Here is a 16,700-nt window from a genome sequence, read left to right as displayed (position 1 = left end):
TGAAGTTTTCAGTGGTTGTAAACTGGAAACGAGCTCGTAACGACAGCAGCAAGCCAACACCATTCGAAACTTACGCGACGACTGGCACTATCTCGTCGCTTCTTGCTGTTCCTTACTCCCCTCGTTTCTATTTTTACCTTTGCTGGTTGGCGATATGACGGCCAACCTCCTGTGAAGGGATTACGATACGAAGCAAGGTCGCGGCTGTGCGTGCTGGAACGGTTCGTTGGCCCCGAAGAGCCTCGAACCCGAAAATTCGTCTGCGCGACGGCGAGATGTAGAGCTCGGCCGGCGCCTAGTTTCGTACGCATTGGCGCACACGCTTGCGTATTCGTTCGGACCTTCAACCGTTTACTCCACCGTTCTTTGTCATAAAAAGAATGTGCAGTATGTTTCACGGGCATTTAGCTCGCTATGCAAACTGTAAGCCCTGCCTAACATGCGTTTGCTTTTGCCGGCCTCCGCCAATCGCAGAGCATTCCCAAGTGACATCACAGGTTCTGTTGCGGAAAATGAGCTGGTGGGTCGCATGGTCATTTCCTTTTTTCCTAATTATGTAGCTTATTTGAGCGAAGTTTGCGTTATAAGTGGTGTCGTTATGGTTCTAACGAGGCAATCTTTCGAATGAACCAAACTTGTGTTTTCTCTTCATGTCTCCTTTAAGAACGGCAACAGCAGCGACGAACTTGGAAAATCGACGTGCAGGGCCTTTGAAAGAAGGTTATGCGTACTGCATGAAATCATCTGACTTCCGTGCCAAATTTCCCTCGATATTTTACACTCGCAAGAACATTGTGGTTGCTAGCTTTATTGCTACACCTGCTTTTATTTTAGGCCTCCCTATATGCCATAGTAGTAGACTCCGGGCTGTAGTGATAAGGCACCAGGCAACTTCCGTTGTTCTTAACTTGTGAGCGAGTATAGCAACTCCGAATGATTGCCCATAAATAATGTTAAGCAACTTTTCCAAGCTACCTTGTCAGCTGCAGGCGATGTTAGCCTTCATGCAATACGGTCTGCTGCCACTCTGTTAGGGTGGGCTAGACATCACAGTAGATCCAGTTGTTGCTTTTGTCTAGCAGTGCTCAAGAAAAGCCCACGTAGACACCAATTCCCTTGCAAAGGCTGCATGCAGAGACTGCTGACACAAGACTGCTGGCACCCATCCTCTTGTCGCAGTATCACGATTTTGTGCTTTGTATGCGTACAGGTCTCCCCACATTAGAATGATAGTATAAAAGACATTCCTTGATGTCGGTAAGCTTGGCCCACAGCAACAATTTCGTATCATATCTATCCATCTGTCCGGTGTCAAGTCAAAACTGTCAATGCCACCACATACCCCAATTTTCTGCAAGTACCAATGTTTTATGCTCTACATGGGTCACGGGCATGGGCACAGAATTGTGTAATGTACACAAAAAGGCTAATACATCGAGATGTGATACACTGTTGCTGTGTAACTGCTGCAGCTCGTGGCACCAATAGCCAGGATGCTGAAGACACAAGATATGCCCTACACAAACTGTGTGAATGGTGGCTGCTACCGTTAGTAGCACCCCTACCGGATTCCATCAAGTGCAACCCTCCCATAAGGCAGAAGCAAGTCGGAATAATTTTTGTTGGTGGTTCCTCTCTTGTGCTGCATTTAGGTAGAACAACATAATTATCTACTGAGTGTCGAAAGCTATGCTCAGTTTGGTGTAAGGCTTACAGTCTTGGTGCCTGGTTAAATATAGTTAATTTAAGGGAGGCCATTGATTATGTACATGTGTTTAACGTTCACATTTGTCTGCTGTAATGTCATTGTCCTGCTGCTACAGTCATGCTTCCATCCCAATCGTACTAATGCATTGCATTCTTGCCTTGCAGGACGAGTGCCTCTACCCAGGCTGCAAAATCACCCGCGGAGACAGCCTCCTACTGCTGATGGTGCATAGCCCCCGTCACCACTCCAGCAGAGAGGCAAATGAAATTGTGTGCCAGATGGCACACAATTTCCTTCATTGAAGTATCTGTTTTTTAAACAGTTTGCGCAGGAAAAGGAGCAACCAGACATGTTTGCCTCTGCTATTTGCAACCTAAGAAAAACCTGTTTTCGTCTGTTGGTGCAGACAGAGCCGTTCTAGGCTCTTTAAAGGCAAAAGCCTAAGTTCTCCATGTTTCATGATGTACACAAAGGCGTACAGTCGAGCGGAGCGCGAGTCGGGGAATGAGCACTGGAACAGGAAAATAACAGCAAGCAGCACTGGACGAAGGTTAAGAGAAAGGGCGACAGGCTGTGGGACGCAAGCCCGGAGCTTCATTCCACATTGCTCATATGGTGGCGACGCGCCAGGTCTCAACCGCAGATGAGGAAGACCATGAAAGTATGCCATGTCGGAAGAGTAGCTCGAAATGCTGCTTGACGCTGGAGGAAGCCGGACTTTGAAGCTGCAGCAGCGGCCCGACGGAAGAAACAAAAAAGTATCTTCTAGCAGCAGCTAGATCACCATGAAAGCTTGCGCCTTCAGTTTCTTAGAAAGTTCTAAGCACGCCTCGTAATTTTTTGCTCGAGAAAAAACGGTTCCGTCAAGCTTTCTTTCGCAAAAATAAACTAGTTTTCAATAAGATTGATAAATGAAAAAAAACGAAGGAAGCATACGCAGCTCGATCAACACGTCCTCCGATCAGCTGGTCATCTGGACAGAACAACAAAAGATTCGTCGAATATGGTTTTTTACTGTTCGTATATGTATCTGAACCCTGGATGTTCCACAAGAGTAGTTTAAGAGCTGCGCGTCTGGCCGTTTTAACATCTCGCAAACTATCCCAAGGAGCAAATTCCATTCACTGACTGTGTACTACACGCCGTAACCAATACGGTTCGACGAAATTGATATCCAGATAATTTTAAATGTCGCCAGTTCAGGCTGGCACATTGAAAGAATCCACAGCTGGAGCGCGGCACCAGCCTAAAATCATGTTGAAATGTGAACACAGGTTGCTTTTTTGAACCCTGAGTAAAACCACGGGCTGGTCGCAAGGCCTCGCCAGCCGAGTTTACCTGTGGGCCGGGTTTGGGGACCTCTGGTCTACGGTATCAGAGCTTAGTGCAGTGCAGATGTGTGACCGTTCGAGTACTTTTCCACAAAACCGATTAAACAGGCAAACGCCACTTTCCCGAGAGCGTCTGCGGCGTCCAGGCCTAATTTGGCCTAACCACTGTAAACACAATAGCAACATTTTATTTTACGTATTCAACATTTACAATGAAAACATTTGCTATTTTATTGGCCCGCTGTTGCTGCCAGAGTTATTTTGTACGACTGAATATTTGGAATTGAGTTCACGAAGACTTTGTGATTTTCTTTTTTTTTGGTAATCGGCATCGCCATGACATCACCGCTAACACCGATACATACACACAAGGAGATTCCCGCGATTCCCGCCTGTTTCACCTGTTTTCCGAAGCCTAGTGGCCTAGTCATGTCTGAGTCAAGGGACCATGTGTTGGTGAAGTGGAAGGACGACGACAAGTGGGATGTATACCCCATTCGAAACATCCAATCAGTGGAAAAACAATGTCTGATAGCAGACGACCCGCGAATTATCAAGGAGATGGCCTGCGAAACGGTGGAAGTGATGTGGAAAGACGAATTCGCCCCAGCATACATCCTCGCGACAGGTAAGAACGTGAATTTGTTCACTATTTCCTTACATGGTGTGTAAAATACTACGCCTTATTCGCGACACCGCGCTTTTATTTTACCCAGTGGAAATAAAAGTTGGAAACAGTGAAATCGCCGTAAATATCTGTGACCGCTCTAGTTCAGTTCACCCAAGTTTGTTAATGCAGTTTTGTTCTGCAGCATCGCACTTACCTTTTTACGCTTAGGGAAGTATACAAGTATTCGATGAAAGAAAGGTATCTTGGTTGAAATGAACAGCCGGCGAATTTTTTAATAACATCGCAGGAGCGTCGGCTGGCGGGTGAGTATAAGGCGAAACGAGGGGAGGTAGTTCGCGTGCTGAGAACGATCGTGCCAGTGCAACCGTCGTCTGCTAGGCTGTTCCCGCAAAGCATGACGCAACCAGCTTCCGCTTGTTCTATCTTCATTCTCTTGAACAAGGCGCAAGCGGAATCGCTCTCACTTTCCGGCGCGCTGTCAATGGTGCCAGTCCCCAGCGTCGCTGCCGCTTGCATCTAGGTTGCTTCTGTCCAGCGAGAAGCGAGTGACAGCGACGGAGGGGCCCGGCAGTAGCGTACTACGTAGTGTAAACTGTTGAGTTGCGCTTGTCGAGGCGCTCACAAAAATTTCACCATGTGATTGGATACCCATAGGTGATGAAATGCAATTCAACTAGGTAGAATTGCCCACACTACAGAGTTCATAACTGTTAACAACGCATGAACGCATGGCCTTCTGAACAGGCGCCCAAAATCTATAACTAGCATGCGCGATCGACCACTTTTCTGCGTGTGAGCTTCATATGACGAGGCCAAGTTGAAAATAGTTTGAGGTTAAGCGCATTCCCAGGAAGCGTGCTCAGCTGCGATCATTGTCTGCTAGGTCGTTATTTCTTAAGAACATGTCCCCATGCAAGCACGCTGCAAATGAAGAGGCAGCGGGAGTGAGTGAATGGTTTTGCTTCTAATTTATTTTCCAGAGACCAGCGTTGCAGCACACGAAGTTGATAACTGACCTTTTTGCATATAAAAAAAGTGTTTACGTCAGGAAGCAGCAAATGAATAATCTATATTCTTCGGCTTGGGCCGGGTTCACACTGTTGCCGCAACTGTCCTAACTTTAAAGAATGAAGTCATTTCACGTCTCAGCCAACCGAACTTCGTGACATTCCGATCACGATACAGCTTTTTCATCGGTAGCCTGAACATAGCCTTACTTCATAATTGGAGTGTTCGGCACATATTTGGATATTTTTCGCTCGATTTGCTGCTGCAAAGCTGATCTTCAGGACATAAACTATGAGCAAAACAATTCGCTTACTCGCGCTGCTTGTAATTTTTAGTGGTGACGTTCTGAGAAGGAACTGCTTAGCAGACAATGAGCCCAGCTCAGCGTGCTTCCTGAGCACGCGTTTAAGCCTCAACCTCTTCAACTTAGCCCCGTCATATGGTGCTCATGCACAGAAAAGTTGTCGCTCGCGCATGCTAGTTGAATATTTGGGTGACTGCACATGCAGCACAGCCTGCTTATAGCCAGCAGTATGACCAGCGGGAGTAGTGGGCGGCACTGTGGCAGCAAGGTTTGTGAAAGGTATTGCCGATGCTTTCGTGTTTTAACGGAATAATTCATTTAGAATAATTTAGAATAATTCATTGTGCATATAATTACAGCTTTCTGGAATTACAATTAAAAGCACAAAATATATGTTCACACCTGTTATTTTGCCCTTCTGCAAGCACTGCAATGATGGTAGACGCAACTGTTATAACAAGGCAAGCCACTCAAAATAGTGCACTGAAGGCATGCTATCTGCCTTGGCATGCATGGCACTGGCATGCAGCAACTGTCCCCTTGTTGTTCTTAACTGCCAAATGTGGAACTAAGTGTCATGGTTCCTGGTTGCCATACATTCACTGTCCTGTGCCTGTAGTGAATGTCCAAAATAAAAATTGCTTTGCAGTCAGATGGGGGTGTCTTTGGTTAGCAGTTGCGTGATTGGCCTTTTGCCACCAAGAAAAAAATAAGAAAATGTTTTTTTTATGCCACTGCTTCTGAGCTTATTCCTTCTCCAGTTACACTGTTTTGCATGTACATGTACTATACATGTAATATATTAAGAACTTACATGTATATATACTGTGGGAACATGGACTAATAGGAATGCATACTCTACATATTACAGCTGTTTCCCATTACTTCATCAACTGCTGCTGAATTTAGCAAAATCGTAACAAACACTTTGATTTTATTTATAATTAAAAATGGAAAGACTCAAGTGAGACAAAAAGCAATATAGGAGTGTACTATCACCCCCGAAGTGTATCTTAATTTTTGTTCATCGTAGCATGTTAATTTTCTTAAATGTCTAGTAGAATATTACAAGAATCACTGCTACTTTCTTGCAGAAAATTTGTCGTAGGTACCTAAGCTTGTTTTATTTGTTGGGCCATGTTGTGCTGCGCTTTGTTGTGGTTTCTTGAAGAGATATGGCGGCAATGATAAAGACGGAGGCTGAATTAGATGTTTTCTTTGCGGATGCCAGGTGTCCGCTATTTTCGCTACCCCAGGTGTGCGAGGCATACATTCTCTCTGAAGTCACTGTTTCGGCAGATCCAACTGTTCATGGGCATGAAGGCCACTGGGTGTGTGGCCTAAGTGGCTGTATGCAATCATTTCACATCTTTCCATCGTACAAGAAGCACATCTTCAGGAAGCATGCTGAATTACTAGCTGAGGACAAGACATCGCCTGGTGAGGAAGAGCAAGCAAGTGCTGTGTCGGATGAGGCTGCTAGCATTGATGTTGCTGCCTCTCAAAGTGACATGGGTGTTCCAGATCTTGCCTTCAGTGCAGATGAGACACAAGAACAGACTTCCGAAGCTTAAAGAGCAGATCAGCCTACTTTAGGCGACTATCTGAAACAGCTAGCATTCTTGCTTCTAAAGTGGAAAGAGCAAAAACAGCTTCCTGAATCAACTGTACATGAAATCGCCGATGACGTGAACTGCTAGATGCGTTTTTAATAAGAAAAAATCAACAACAAAATAAACAGAATAAACAGACTGAACTTCCTGCAGATTGTTCTGCGTGCAAGAGGAAAGAGGCCTCCAAAGCTACCTTGGTACGTTTGGAGACGGCGCTTATTTGAGGCGATGAACAATGACAATGTCACACGCCAGCTTCGAGTGCACGTGAGTTTTTTTCTCCATGGATGCCCACACTGGCCACAAGTTTTTAATGACACTGGGCTACGGGCAGATAATGAACCCCGAGGCGTCAGTAATGCTCAACCTGAACGTGCAGCAGGGCACCACCTCGGTCAGTCAAGTCCAGAAATGCCTGCACTTTTACGTCAAGCCTGCTCTGTTTGCAGGCAAGCCTTGTGCACCACGTTCATGCAGAGCATTTTATCAAACTCCACAAGACATATGGTCTCACACAGTACTGTATGCACAAGGACTGATGCAATTCTGTGGACCAGGTTAATACAGGCTGGCTGCTTCAGGAGCTACGAGAAAAGAACACCACAGGAAACTACTTTTTTCAGCCCTACAAAAACCAGACAAAAACACTTCCACCAGAAACAAATGCCAATGACGACATACTTGAGGGCATTTCAAATGAATGTGAACAAATACTGATGTTCTACATGCAGACCGCAATCATGAAGATGGCCATGGAAAAGAACTCGGGTGATGTCGTGCACGCCCTGTGCCTGCATGCAACGAACAAAACGGACTATTCACTTTCCTTGTATTTTTGCTGTTGTGATAATAACACCAACAGACTATGTGATTGTGGGTGTGCTGAGTGCTCCGTTCGAAACTTCAGAGTGCATTTCAGCAGCACCTGATATTTTGAATCGAGGTGCTGAGTTTCCAGCTAAGGTATTGGATGACACGCTATTCCCAGGCAGAAATATGTCTTATATAACTCTTTCAGGAGGCAAGATTGCCCTGTGTGATTTCCGCAGCGAACAAGCTAGGGACCGGTGGCTCACAAAAAAAGGAAATGACACTGACCGAGATCAGGCATTGTTTCATTTGAGTCAGCTGGCCAGAGCACACACTGTCGAAGAGTTCACTGCTCCGGTCCCAGAAATGAAGTGTAGCGACCTATGGGCCACCACCCCTGCCTTTCAAAGCTATGTGGAAGGGCACTGGCTGCCCGGGAGTGCATTGTGGCCAGCCGGTTACCAAGCCTGATAACGCTACTGGGACAGTTTAGAATGCAGCGGTTGGTAATCATTTATGATACCAACTGGGGTAAAACTGCCCACAGTTAAAAGTCGTATGACCATTCCAACTTCGTATAATTTGTTTTAGAATGCTTCAGGTTAAACATTATACAACCGTTTTCTCCCACAGGAAAGTATGTAGGAAAACTGATGTGAATTACAAAATGTTTGCAACTCCAGTTTGAATAATTTTAACAAGTAATCAAACATAGATGCGATTGTACTGTACCTCAGTGACCAACTGAACTACAATTCCTGGTTGATATATGTACACTGGATTAGGGCCAACAGAGCGTCTGGGAAAAAAAATTGGCTTTGCAGCAACCATCATAATGTGCACAGATATGAATCGGTCTTGTCGAAGTAACGCTAATATTTTCAAGACCAAGTTGCCCATAAAGAAAACAGTTTGTGCAGCAAGCAGCTCATCTCACCACATCACGGTCAGCAAATGGAGCTCAACCACCTGAGGCAAGTGCGCTCGCTCTTCCGTCAATTCTTGGTGGACATGTACACCAAAATAGAGACTGAGAGGTTAATGTTCATCAGGAACAACCAGGCGCAGCTGAGGGCTGACAGCTACAACCCAAAAGACGCCACTGAAAAGAGATGCTGACGCTCCTCAGCTGGGCTACATGATGGTGCTCCCTGCAACTTTTACTAGAGGACCTCGCTCCATGCATGAGCGGACTCAGGATGCCATGATATACACACATCACTATGGACGTCCCTAACTGTTTGTAACTTTCACCTGTAAGTCTTTTTGTACCTGTAGATAAAAGGACATTACTGGTGCAGTGTTGCCCGTGCAGAAGACTCACGACAGACACATCATAGCCAGGGTGTTCCATCCCAAGGTGAAGAAATTGGTGTTGCTTGCACAAGGATAGATTGTTTGGGACATTGCGGTGCTTCATGTACTCTTCCGAGTGGCCAAAGCAGGGTCATCCTCATGTCTACATTTTTCTCTGGCTCTAGCAGCCAATCTCCCCTGGTATAATTCACCAAGTAATCTCCGCTGAAATACCTGACCCTGACCAGGACCCCTCCTCTACAGAATCTCCAAAGCCAGAACCATTCATGGCCCCTGCGGTAGTGCTAACAAATCTCCGTGGATGTAACGAGGCAGCTGCAGCAAGAGGTTCCCTCTGCCATTCCTGAACGACAACCAGATAGGAGAAGACGGATACCTGCAGTACTGAAGGAGGTCTCCATCTGATGGTGCAATCACCATTCAAATTAAAGGAATGAAGCTCAAAAACTGGTGGCTGGTGCCCATAACCCTGTCCTATGACCCACTTTCAATGCCTAGATCAATTTGGAGTACTACCGTAAAATTCCGAGCAAGCGCCCCCACCCGTGCAAGCGCCCCCCCACCACTTCAGGGCTAATTTCAAATTTCCGCGCCATTCCGGGAAAGTGCCCCCCCTCCTTCCACGCAGTCATCACGCACCACCTGCAGGCAACACTGGCTTGCTGAAGCCAGTCTAAGAATCCAATCCAATCTGCTTCAACCGAACGCTACACGCCATTTGTTTCTTTGTTTTGGCAGTGGTAGGTCATGCATTCCTACACAGTTGCAAAGAAAATCGAGGTGATCCGATGGCACCGAGAGCACAGGAAAAACGTGCACCAGACCTCCCGACAGTTCAAGCTCGACCGAAAGCGCATACGTGAATAGGTGAAGAATTCAGACAATCTCCTGCAGCAAAACTTCGGAAAAGCAAAACTTCGAAGGAAGCTAAGCAACGGCGACCCAGTGTTCAGCGAGTACGTGGACGATACGCTGTTCGAGTTCTTAGAGCGCGAAAGAAGCGCGGGACGCACCGTTAGCAACCGGCTGCTGTCTGAAGAGGCTGTGAAAATAGCAAACAGCATGCAGTTAAGTAACTTTGTAGCTTCCAGCCACTACATAAGCAGGTTTGGAAGCAGCGGTTCGGCGTTGCAATGTGCCACGCCATGAACGAGAGCCAGAGGACGCCCAAGGAATGTGCGGAGGCATTAAGCGCCTTATGGACTTCCGCGAACTTCCTGCGATGGCGAAATGACGTCAAAAGGCAACTTTAAGGAGCCGTCGCGGCAGCAGGTCCTTGTGGCGCGCTGCTTCAAGGGGTGCGGCATTGCAAACGCAATTGATGGCTCCGAGGACGGCGACCTGCACGGCGGGCTGGCAGATGTTGGAGCCGTGGTGCCAGAAGACCGGGGCGGACTGGAAGACGAGTGCGCCGAACTGTTTTTTGCTACAGACTCTGAGGAGCCTTTCGATGATTTCGAAAGTGACGAACAGCAGTAAGATCAAGCCATGGCACCCGAAGACTGAGGCAGCAGAGTGCTGCAAACTTTTTTTTTTGCTGCTAAGTTTTCCAATGTTTTCCAAAGCAACTAACAGTAACATCTTCTGTGTAAAGTTAATCTTCCTAATGAAAGTTTAAAACCACGCGCACTGCGTTTTTTTTTGGTAAAAACAATTGTCGCCGCCATCTTGAATTTCGGTGCCATTCCGGGATAGCGCCCCCCCCCCCTCACTTTGCCGGTAATTCCGCCTTGCTGAGGGGGGGCGCTTGCTCGGAATTTTACGGATGTCTGTCAAGTCCGTCAAATACGTCAAGCCAGTACGTGAGCAAGAGCATTTCACACATTTGCCACATTACTTTTGTCGCCAGGAGGACCGTCGCAGCTTGCAGCGCTGTTCTGTGTGCAATGTCACAATGTGCTGTGAAACCGAAATTCGGTATAAATAGCCCAAAATTTAAGGTGAACCCGTATTTGGCTACTCATATCGCCGCTGTCTTTCCCTTGCGAGTCTATGGCGGCACACGTGCTTGTCAGATGGCCAAACGATGCCAAATGGGACGTGTATTCCTTACGGAGTTTGACATCGGTGGACCTGCAGTGCCGACTGAATGACAACCCAAAGTGCGCGAAAGAGTTAAAGGAGCCCGTCGACATTCAGTGGGAAGGCGACAAATTTGCTGCGGCATTCGTCTTGGCCGTTGCTAAGTAATATTCTTTGTACTGTGCTTCAAATGCGAGGTTAGGCCGCTGGGCCTCTGGCGTGCGTTTGGTGATGGCTGTCAGTGGGGCTGTATGCGAGCTATTGGTAGCTTATATGCCACCTTAGAAAACGTTGTTTAGCGCTTGTCCAAACTTTCATGTGATTGAGTTCGAGCTGCAGGAAGAATATTAGTACAGAACGTCAACAACAGAACAATACAGTGCATCAATAACTTCCGACCGTCCACACAGGACTAGGAAACTTTCATCAAAATTTCAGGACTACATTCTGCCTACTAGCAAGAAAACTTCCAAGCAGTCAAAACGAATGTGACCGGCGGTTCATCAACAGTGTTTCTTCTGGCATTCACTATCGCCCTCAGCTGAATGCTTCGGCACTCAGCAGTTAAAAAGCACCTTCAAAGTGAGAGTGCAATTCAAAGTGCAAGTGAAAGTTGTTTTTTTCTTTCTCTCTCTTCCTTTGCCTGGACACGTGTCCTCTGGGTTAAACACTTTATCATGTGAACTCTTCAGGGAACAACATCTTGAATTTTCGCATACATGTGCCAACCATAGGCAACACAACAATGTACCAATACCTTCTTTCATGTTATCCTATGATTGCCATTTCCAACCTCAATGATCAGCCCTCGCGATCAACTCGGCCTCTTTACGTTTGGTCTCCTCAAGTGCGAACAAGATGTTTGCAATGCGGCACTAGTTCCGGGAACAAACCCGCCTATGGGCACGACCTGAAAGTGTCGACTGCTGGTGAATTTTTAAGTGAAGACATTCACTGAACTGCACTTTGATGTACTTACTATACACGCATTGTGGTTCAATTCGCGGCTCATTGCTGTTTTAGAAATATATCATGGGCAACATTCGTGCACACACTCAAGAGCTTGAATTGCCTCAGATGTTAAAATAGGGTCGTCATAAAATGTGTGGGCATCTTCTTTCATGATCCACCGGTTGTCAAACGCAAACATTCAGCTGTTTTTCTTTTGTAGCCAGAATGGTTGCCCACGAACGGCCACAGTGATTTCAGTGTCACAACCGCAAAATGGATACACCTGGGGTTCCGTGAGGTCCGCCCTGAAATGTGTGTCGTGTGACCCATTGAACTGGAACCCGGAAGTACAATTTCCCACATGTAACCAAACTTGTGTGGGCCCAGTTAGAGCTGCAACACTATCAATTCTTTCTCTGGTGTAGGGGTGTGCAAGGTGCCCTACCGGTCACAGCTTTCCTGACATTACTTCTTCGCTTTGTGCTTTTCTTCTCAAGGGAAGGGAACAGAGGAAATGGTCGCCTTCCACTTTACTCACGTGGTATGTTTTGTGTCAGGTAACATGTCAAACTTCACCCCGTCCCCGACTGTGCATATAACGGCCACACTGACTTTCAGACGAGGAGGGAGCTTTACCGAACTTTGCCGAAGTGCTGCAGCTCGTGTTTGACTCTGACAGCGACGCATCGTCCGATGCCTTCAGCGACAATTATGAACAAAACAAACACGCATCATCTGCTCATGTGTCGATGCGGTCACTAATTTGTCCTTTCGGCAACTGACCGAAGTTCCCCATCTCGTAGTTTTTACTTGACATCACAGTTTTGGTTGGCGGTGCGTCCACTTTTTGTAGTTTTTTTTGCGCCTGACCCAAAAAAGCGGCTATCCCGTATTTTTCACACGATATCTCTGTAGCTTGGGTGGGCGTTCCTTCGTAACTTTACAGTAAATTGCAGGTATATGCAAATGCCAGTGTTGCAGTTTCCTGTCAAATTGTAGCAGGATTGACCCTGATTTCTGGCTTGCTCTCCAGGCATGGCGGTGGCCAAGGAATGCAAACGGACCAAACTTGTTCAAGCAGAAGTATTCAAAGTCCTCAGCCTTCAGAAGTCCTCAGGAGCAAGTGTGCTTCAGAGCCCCTGGAAGTCTACCCGACTAACAAGGTTAGCCAGTCCCCAGATTAAAAAAAAAATTGCAAGAAAATCTTTTCAACCCAGCCATGGTGTTGCGTATGTTTAGTTTGTTACATCAGAAATTGGGCTAAGGAACTTGTCATTATGGCCCTATCACAAGCCGTTTTTAACACTTGTTGAAAGCATTGCAGGTTGGGGACTGTTATAAAATCTTTTTTTCAGTACTACTGTAATGCCTTCTGTTGCACTTGCATCCAGTTTTGAACCTTTTAATGTTTCCATTGCATTCAGAGGCACTTGCTGCTGCCAAGTAGTACAAAGCCACAAACATCATCCGGGGATGCTAACGTGGATTGGAATTAGCTAAAATGCAGTCGGGATTAATTCGTATCTTGAAGCCCACCAGATGCTTCGTATGGAACCGTGTTTTGTACTGAAGCTTTTTTGATTATCACTTCTGCTGTCATTGTGAACTCCATGGAAAGGAATATGGCATTAGCTTTTTCATGTATTGCTATGGCTTGACGAACCCCCACGCGGCATAGCCTTAGAACTGCTACATCCTAAGGTGAAACGAGACTTGTAGCACCAGTGGGAACCTGGCACGCTGAACAAAAATATCCCAGTATTAGCTTCGCGTAGCAGTGCCCACTGGCCACTAACTACTGTTATAACCGCCCTATGCCTGGCATCACTGTTGCCGTGGGCTTCATGTTTTGTTTATGAAGCTTACTATAGGGAGTTTTAGAATAGGGGGCCCCAACGCTCTGGGGCCGCCAAGCGTCTTGGGGCCTCGTACTGCACATGCGCAGAACCCAAGCCGCCCTTGGGGTTTTGCAATTGCGTTTAGCGCACACGCTATTTTGCTGAAATAGCGGGCGCCCCAAAGCTGGCCCCACAAGGAGCTTGCGTCACTCTCGCAGCCTGCGAAGCTTTGCGTGATCAACAAAAATGGCCAACCCCAAAGCGCAAGCGACCCGAGCAAGGTTTACCGTCGAGGACGACATAAATTTATTAAAGGAAATTTGCGCTGAAAATCCATTTAAGGACACAAAAGCGTGGCCGGTCATCGTCAAAAACACCGAAGCCGGCACAAACAGGATTTTCACTGTGCGGACCATCCGCAATCGTTCCGACCTGCTGCTAGCACAGTTCGTGCATGAAGATCGCACAAACTTAAAAATAAGTGCTGCTTTCATTTGCAAATTCTACCACTTGCGTTTTTTGACAGAAAGTGTGGCATTTGCTTCATTGCCTGTCACCTGCCACCTTCAGAAGTTCATGCGCTACGTTACAGGTCCGGTACTGAAGAGCAGTACGATGAGAAATACCACCTGCTGCAAGATACGCTTGACCTGGCAAAGGAGTTCGGTTATCAGAATAAGCGGTCGGCGGTGCGAAAAATAACTGTCGCCCGCTTGCACCAGCGCTCCGACACTGCGGCAGAGCGGATCGTCCCAGCAAAGTTCTGTGTATTTCAATTGCGTTTGTTAAGTCGAACTTGTTTTAATTCAAACAAATTTTTGGGCCCTTTTGAGTTTGAATTAACGAAGTTCGACTCTACTTGCTCAGCTGTAATAGCGTTGCCCGGAGCGGTGCCCAAAAGGTGCACAGATAACATTTTGCAGAGTTCTTCCTCATCGTACACTGTTGTAAAAAAGTACTCTTAAATTATTACTGGGGCAGCAATGAGTCCAGCAGTTTCTTTTTTTATGTCATGTGGTTGACTGTGCTTTTGTTATTGTTGATAGAACGTACAAGCTGTGTTGAAAAACATTTTTGTCGGATGCACGTAAAAAACTGCCGATTTTCTACCATTTAAATCGTTGCTATATCAGTATACTTTGTGTTTAAAATATTTGCAACTTTTTTGCATTACGCAAAATGTTTTCCAGGGCTGCATGGTACTTCGCCTGGCGTCGCAGATGTGCTTCAGTATGTATACGAAGACAATGCGAGGTACCATGATTGCATCCCGGAAGACACGCGGAGCAGTGGTGAGGGCCCCAGTGATGACTTTCAAGGCACCACCATCCGAGGCCCCAGATCCAGTCATGGCAGTGGCAGCCAAGTCCTAAATGTGCGGGAACTCTTAAGCTTCCCCCCGCAACAAACGAGCCAGAGCACCGATCGCCCCACCAGTGCCAGCCAAGTCCCCATTGTGCGGGAAACCTTAAGCTTACCCCCGCAACCGACCAGCCAGAGCACCGATCGCCCCAGGGAAGCTCCACAAGGAAGACGGGGCAAGTTGATAATTCTTTTCTGCTTCGGAACACTTGTACGCATTTACGTGTTGAAAATGCAAATTCAGCAGGGCTTGCAGAACAAGCGTTTGCATTAAAAATCTACTGCACATTCATTTTGCGGCAGTAACCATGGTTGGGTGAAACAAAGGAAGTTGAAAAAGTACAGTAAGACTAAGTACACTGACTACATGCAGAGCATTCTGGTGACAGGCTGTCATGCGTTCACAGTTTGCACGTTTACCAGACACTCTCCCCGATATCGCTTGATCGCACACTTCTCTGCGGTGGTAGTTACGTCACAATACCTAGAAGCGATTGCAGAGAAAGCCCTTGCAGATCGGGGGCATTTTATCTAGCAATAAGACAGTTATTTTTAAATCAAGCAACAAGAAAGTTTGTTTCTCATTTCCCAACAGGGTGATAAAAAAAGCTGTATCTTCACACACTGATATTTCCCCGTGCCTTGACAGAACTGCCACAGACAATGGCATGTTCCAGCACTTTTCTTCAGGGAGTGTGTCCACTAAATGTATTTCAGAGTGTGTCAGCCTTTCACCACGGTGCGCTGCAGGTACAGAGCGGCACGATCTCCTGTGTTTATTGTCGTAAAGCTTTCGACTGTACACAAACTAGGCCAGTAGAGTGAAATGAAAAGTCGACTAAATAAGAAATATATAAAAAAAAGTCCACGGGGGAGAATGGACAAGGCCCAAAGCCCGCCGCAACATGTAACAATGACAAGTGCTCACACAAAGTCAGTTGACAAAACCAAGTGGAAAAGCAAAGGAAACTGAAGGCGAACAAGTTGGTGGCACCTCATTTTAGTTATGCCACGAAGCTACACACTGCTGTGAGGTGTGTGGGATATTAAGCTTAACTGCAAACACGTAAATTTTTTTTCTCCCATCACTATAACCTTCAATGGAGGAGTATACATGGTTTTCATCTTTCTTTCAGACTGCTTGGCCAAATCCGTGGACCTGCATCCATTGCCCGGGCCCCCTGCGGACGTGTGGATCAAGAACGTGCGAAAGTACCTACGCAACTTCTTCACAGAAGAGGGTCACCAGGGCAAGCGGGTCCGCATTCCGAAGAATGCCCAGAAAAATAAACCTGTGGAGTGAGCGCATGCCTTCACGTTACTTGCTACACATTTGGCAGCGAGTGTCTGCAGCCATACTGTATCTATGCATGACAACTTGCACACAGAGGAGACAAATTTATGCATGCGTTATTTTGTCGTGGGCTCCGTGCTATGAAATTACTCACTTGGACATGACAGCTTTTGCTACTGAATGTTCCGATTCATGTGCTGCTCAAGACAATAATTATATGTTCCGAGTATTTTAAAAATATAGGTCAGGCATATAGTGCCACACTGGACTAAAAAAATGCTCCTACAGCCGCCATCCTGTCATTCCACGACCCAGCACGTTTTCATTCCCACCATTTTCACCAACGTACCCAGCAGCTTTGTGCCCACCATTCGTCCCGGCCCACCCAGCAGTTCATCCACCATTCGTCCCGGCCCCACGAGGTTGTTTGATAAAACACAGGCTCCAATTTGTTCGTTGCATGACTAATGTTGTGTACTGCATTCCCATGTCCTGTGGCCGGGTGTACGTC

The 16,700-nt window shown here is 46.6% G+C and overlaps 1 protein-coding gene across 1 annotated transcript; it reads left to right on the top strand.

Moving 5' to 3' along the window:
* Positions 1–12,720: 12,720 nt before the first annotated feature.
* Positions 12,721–14,843, top strand: LOC144168871 (uncharacterized). Its single transcript, XM_077697862.1, has 2 exons — positions 12,721–14,010; positions 14,124–14,843. The coding sequence occupies exons 1-2, from the start codon at positions 13,780–13,782 to the stop codon at positions 14,496–14,498; spliced, it is 606 nt and encodes a 201-aa protein (XP_077553988.1). The 5' UTR covers positions 12,721–13,779; the 3' UTR covers positions 14,499–14,843.
* The last annotated feature ends 1,857 nt before the right edge of the window (positions 14,844–16,700 follow it).

The sequence above is a fragment of the Haemaphysalis longicornis genome, unplaced genomic scaffold, assembly GCF_048455015.1.
Source record: "Haemaphysalis longicornis isolate Haplotype H1 unplaced genomic scaffold, Haemaphysalis longicornis Haplotype H1 scaffold_2, whole genome shotgun sequence".
Lineage (NCBI taxonomy): Eukaryota > Metazoa > Arthropoda > Arachnida > Ixodida > Ixodidae > Haemaphysalis > Haemaphysalis longicornis.
Note: the sequence above shows the minus strand (reverse complement) of the source record. Positions and strands in the feature narration are given on the sequence as shown.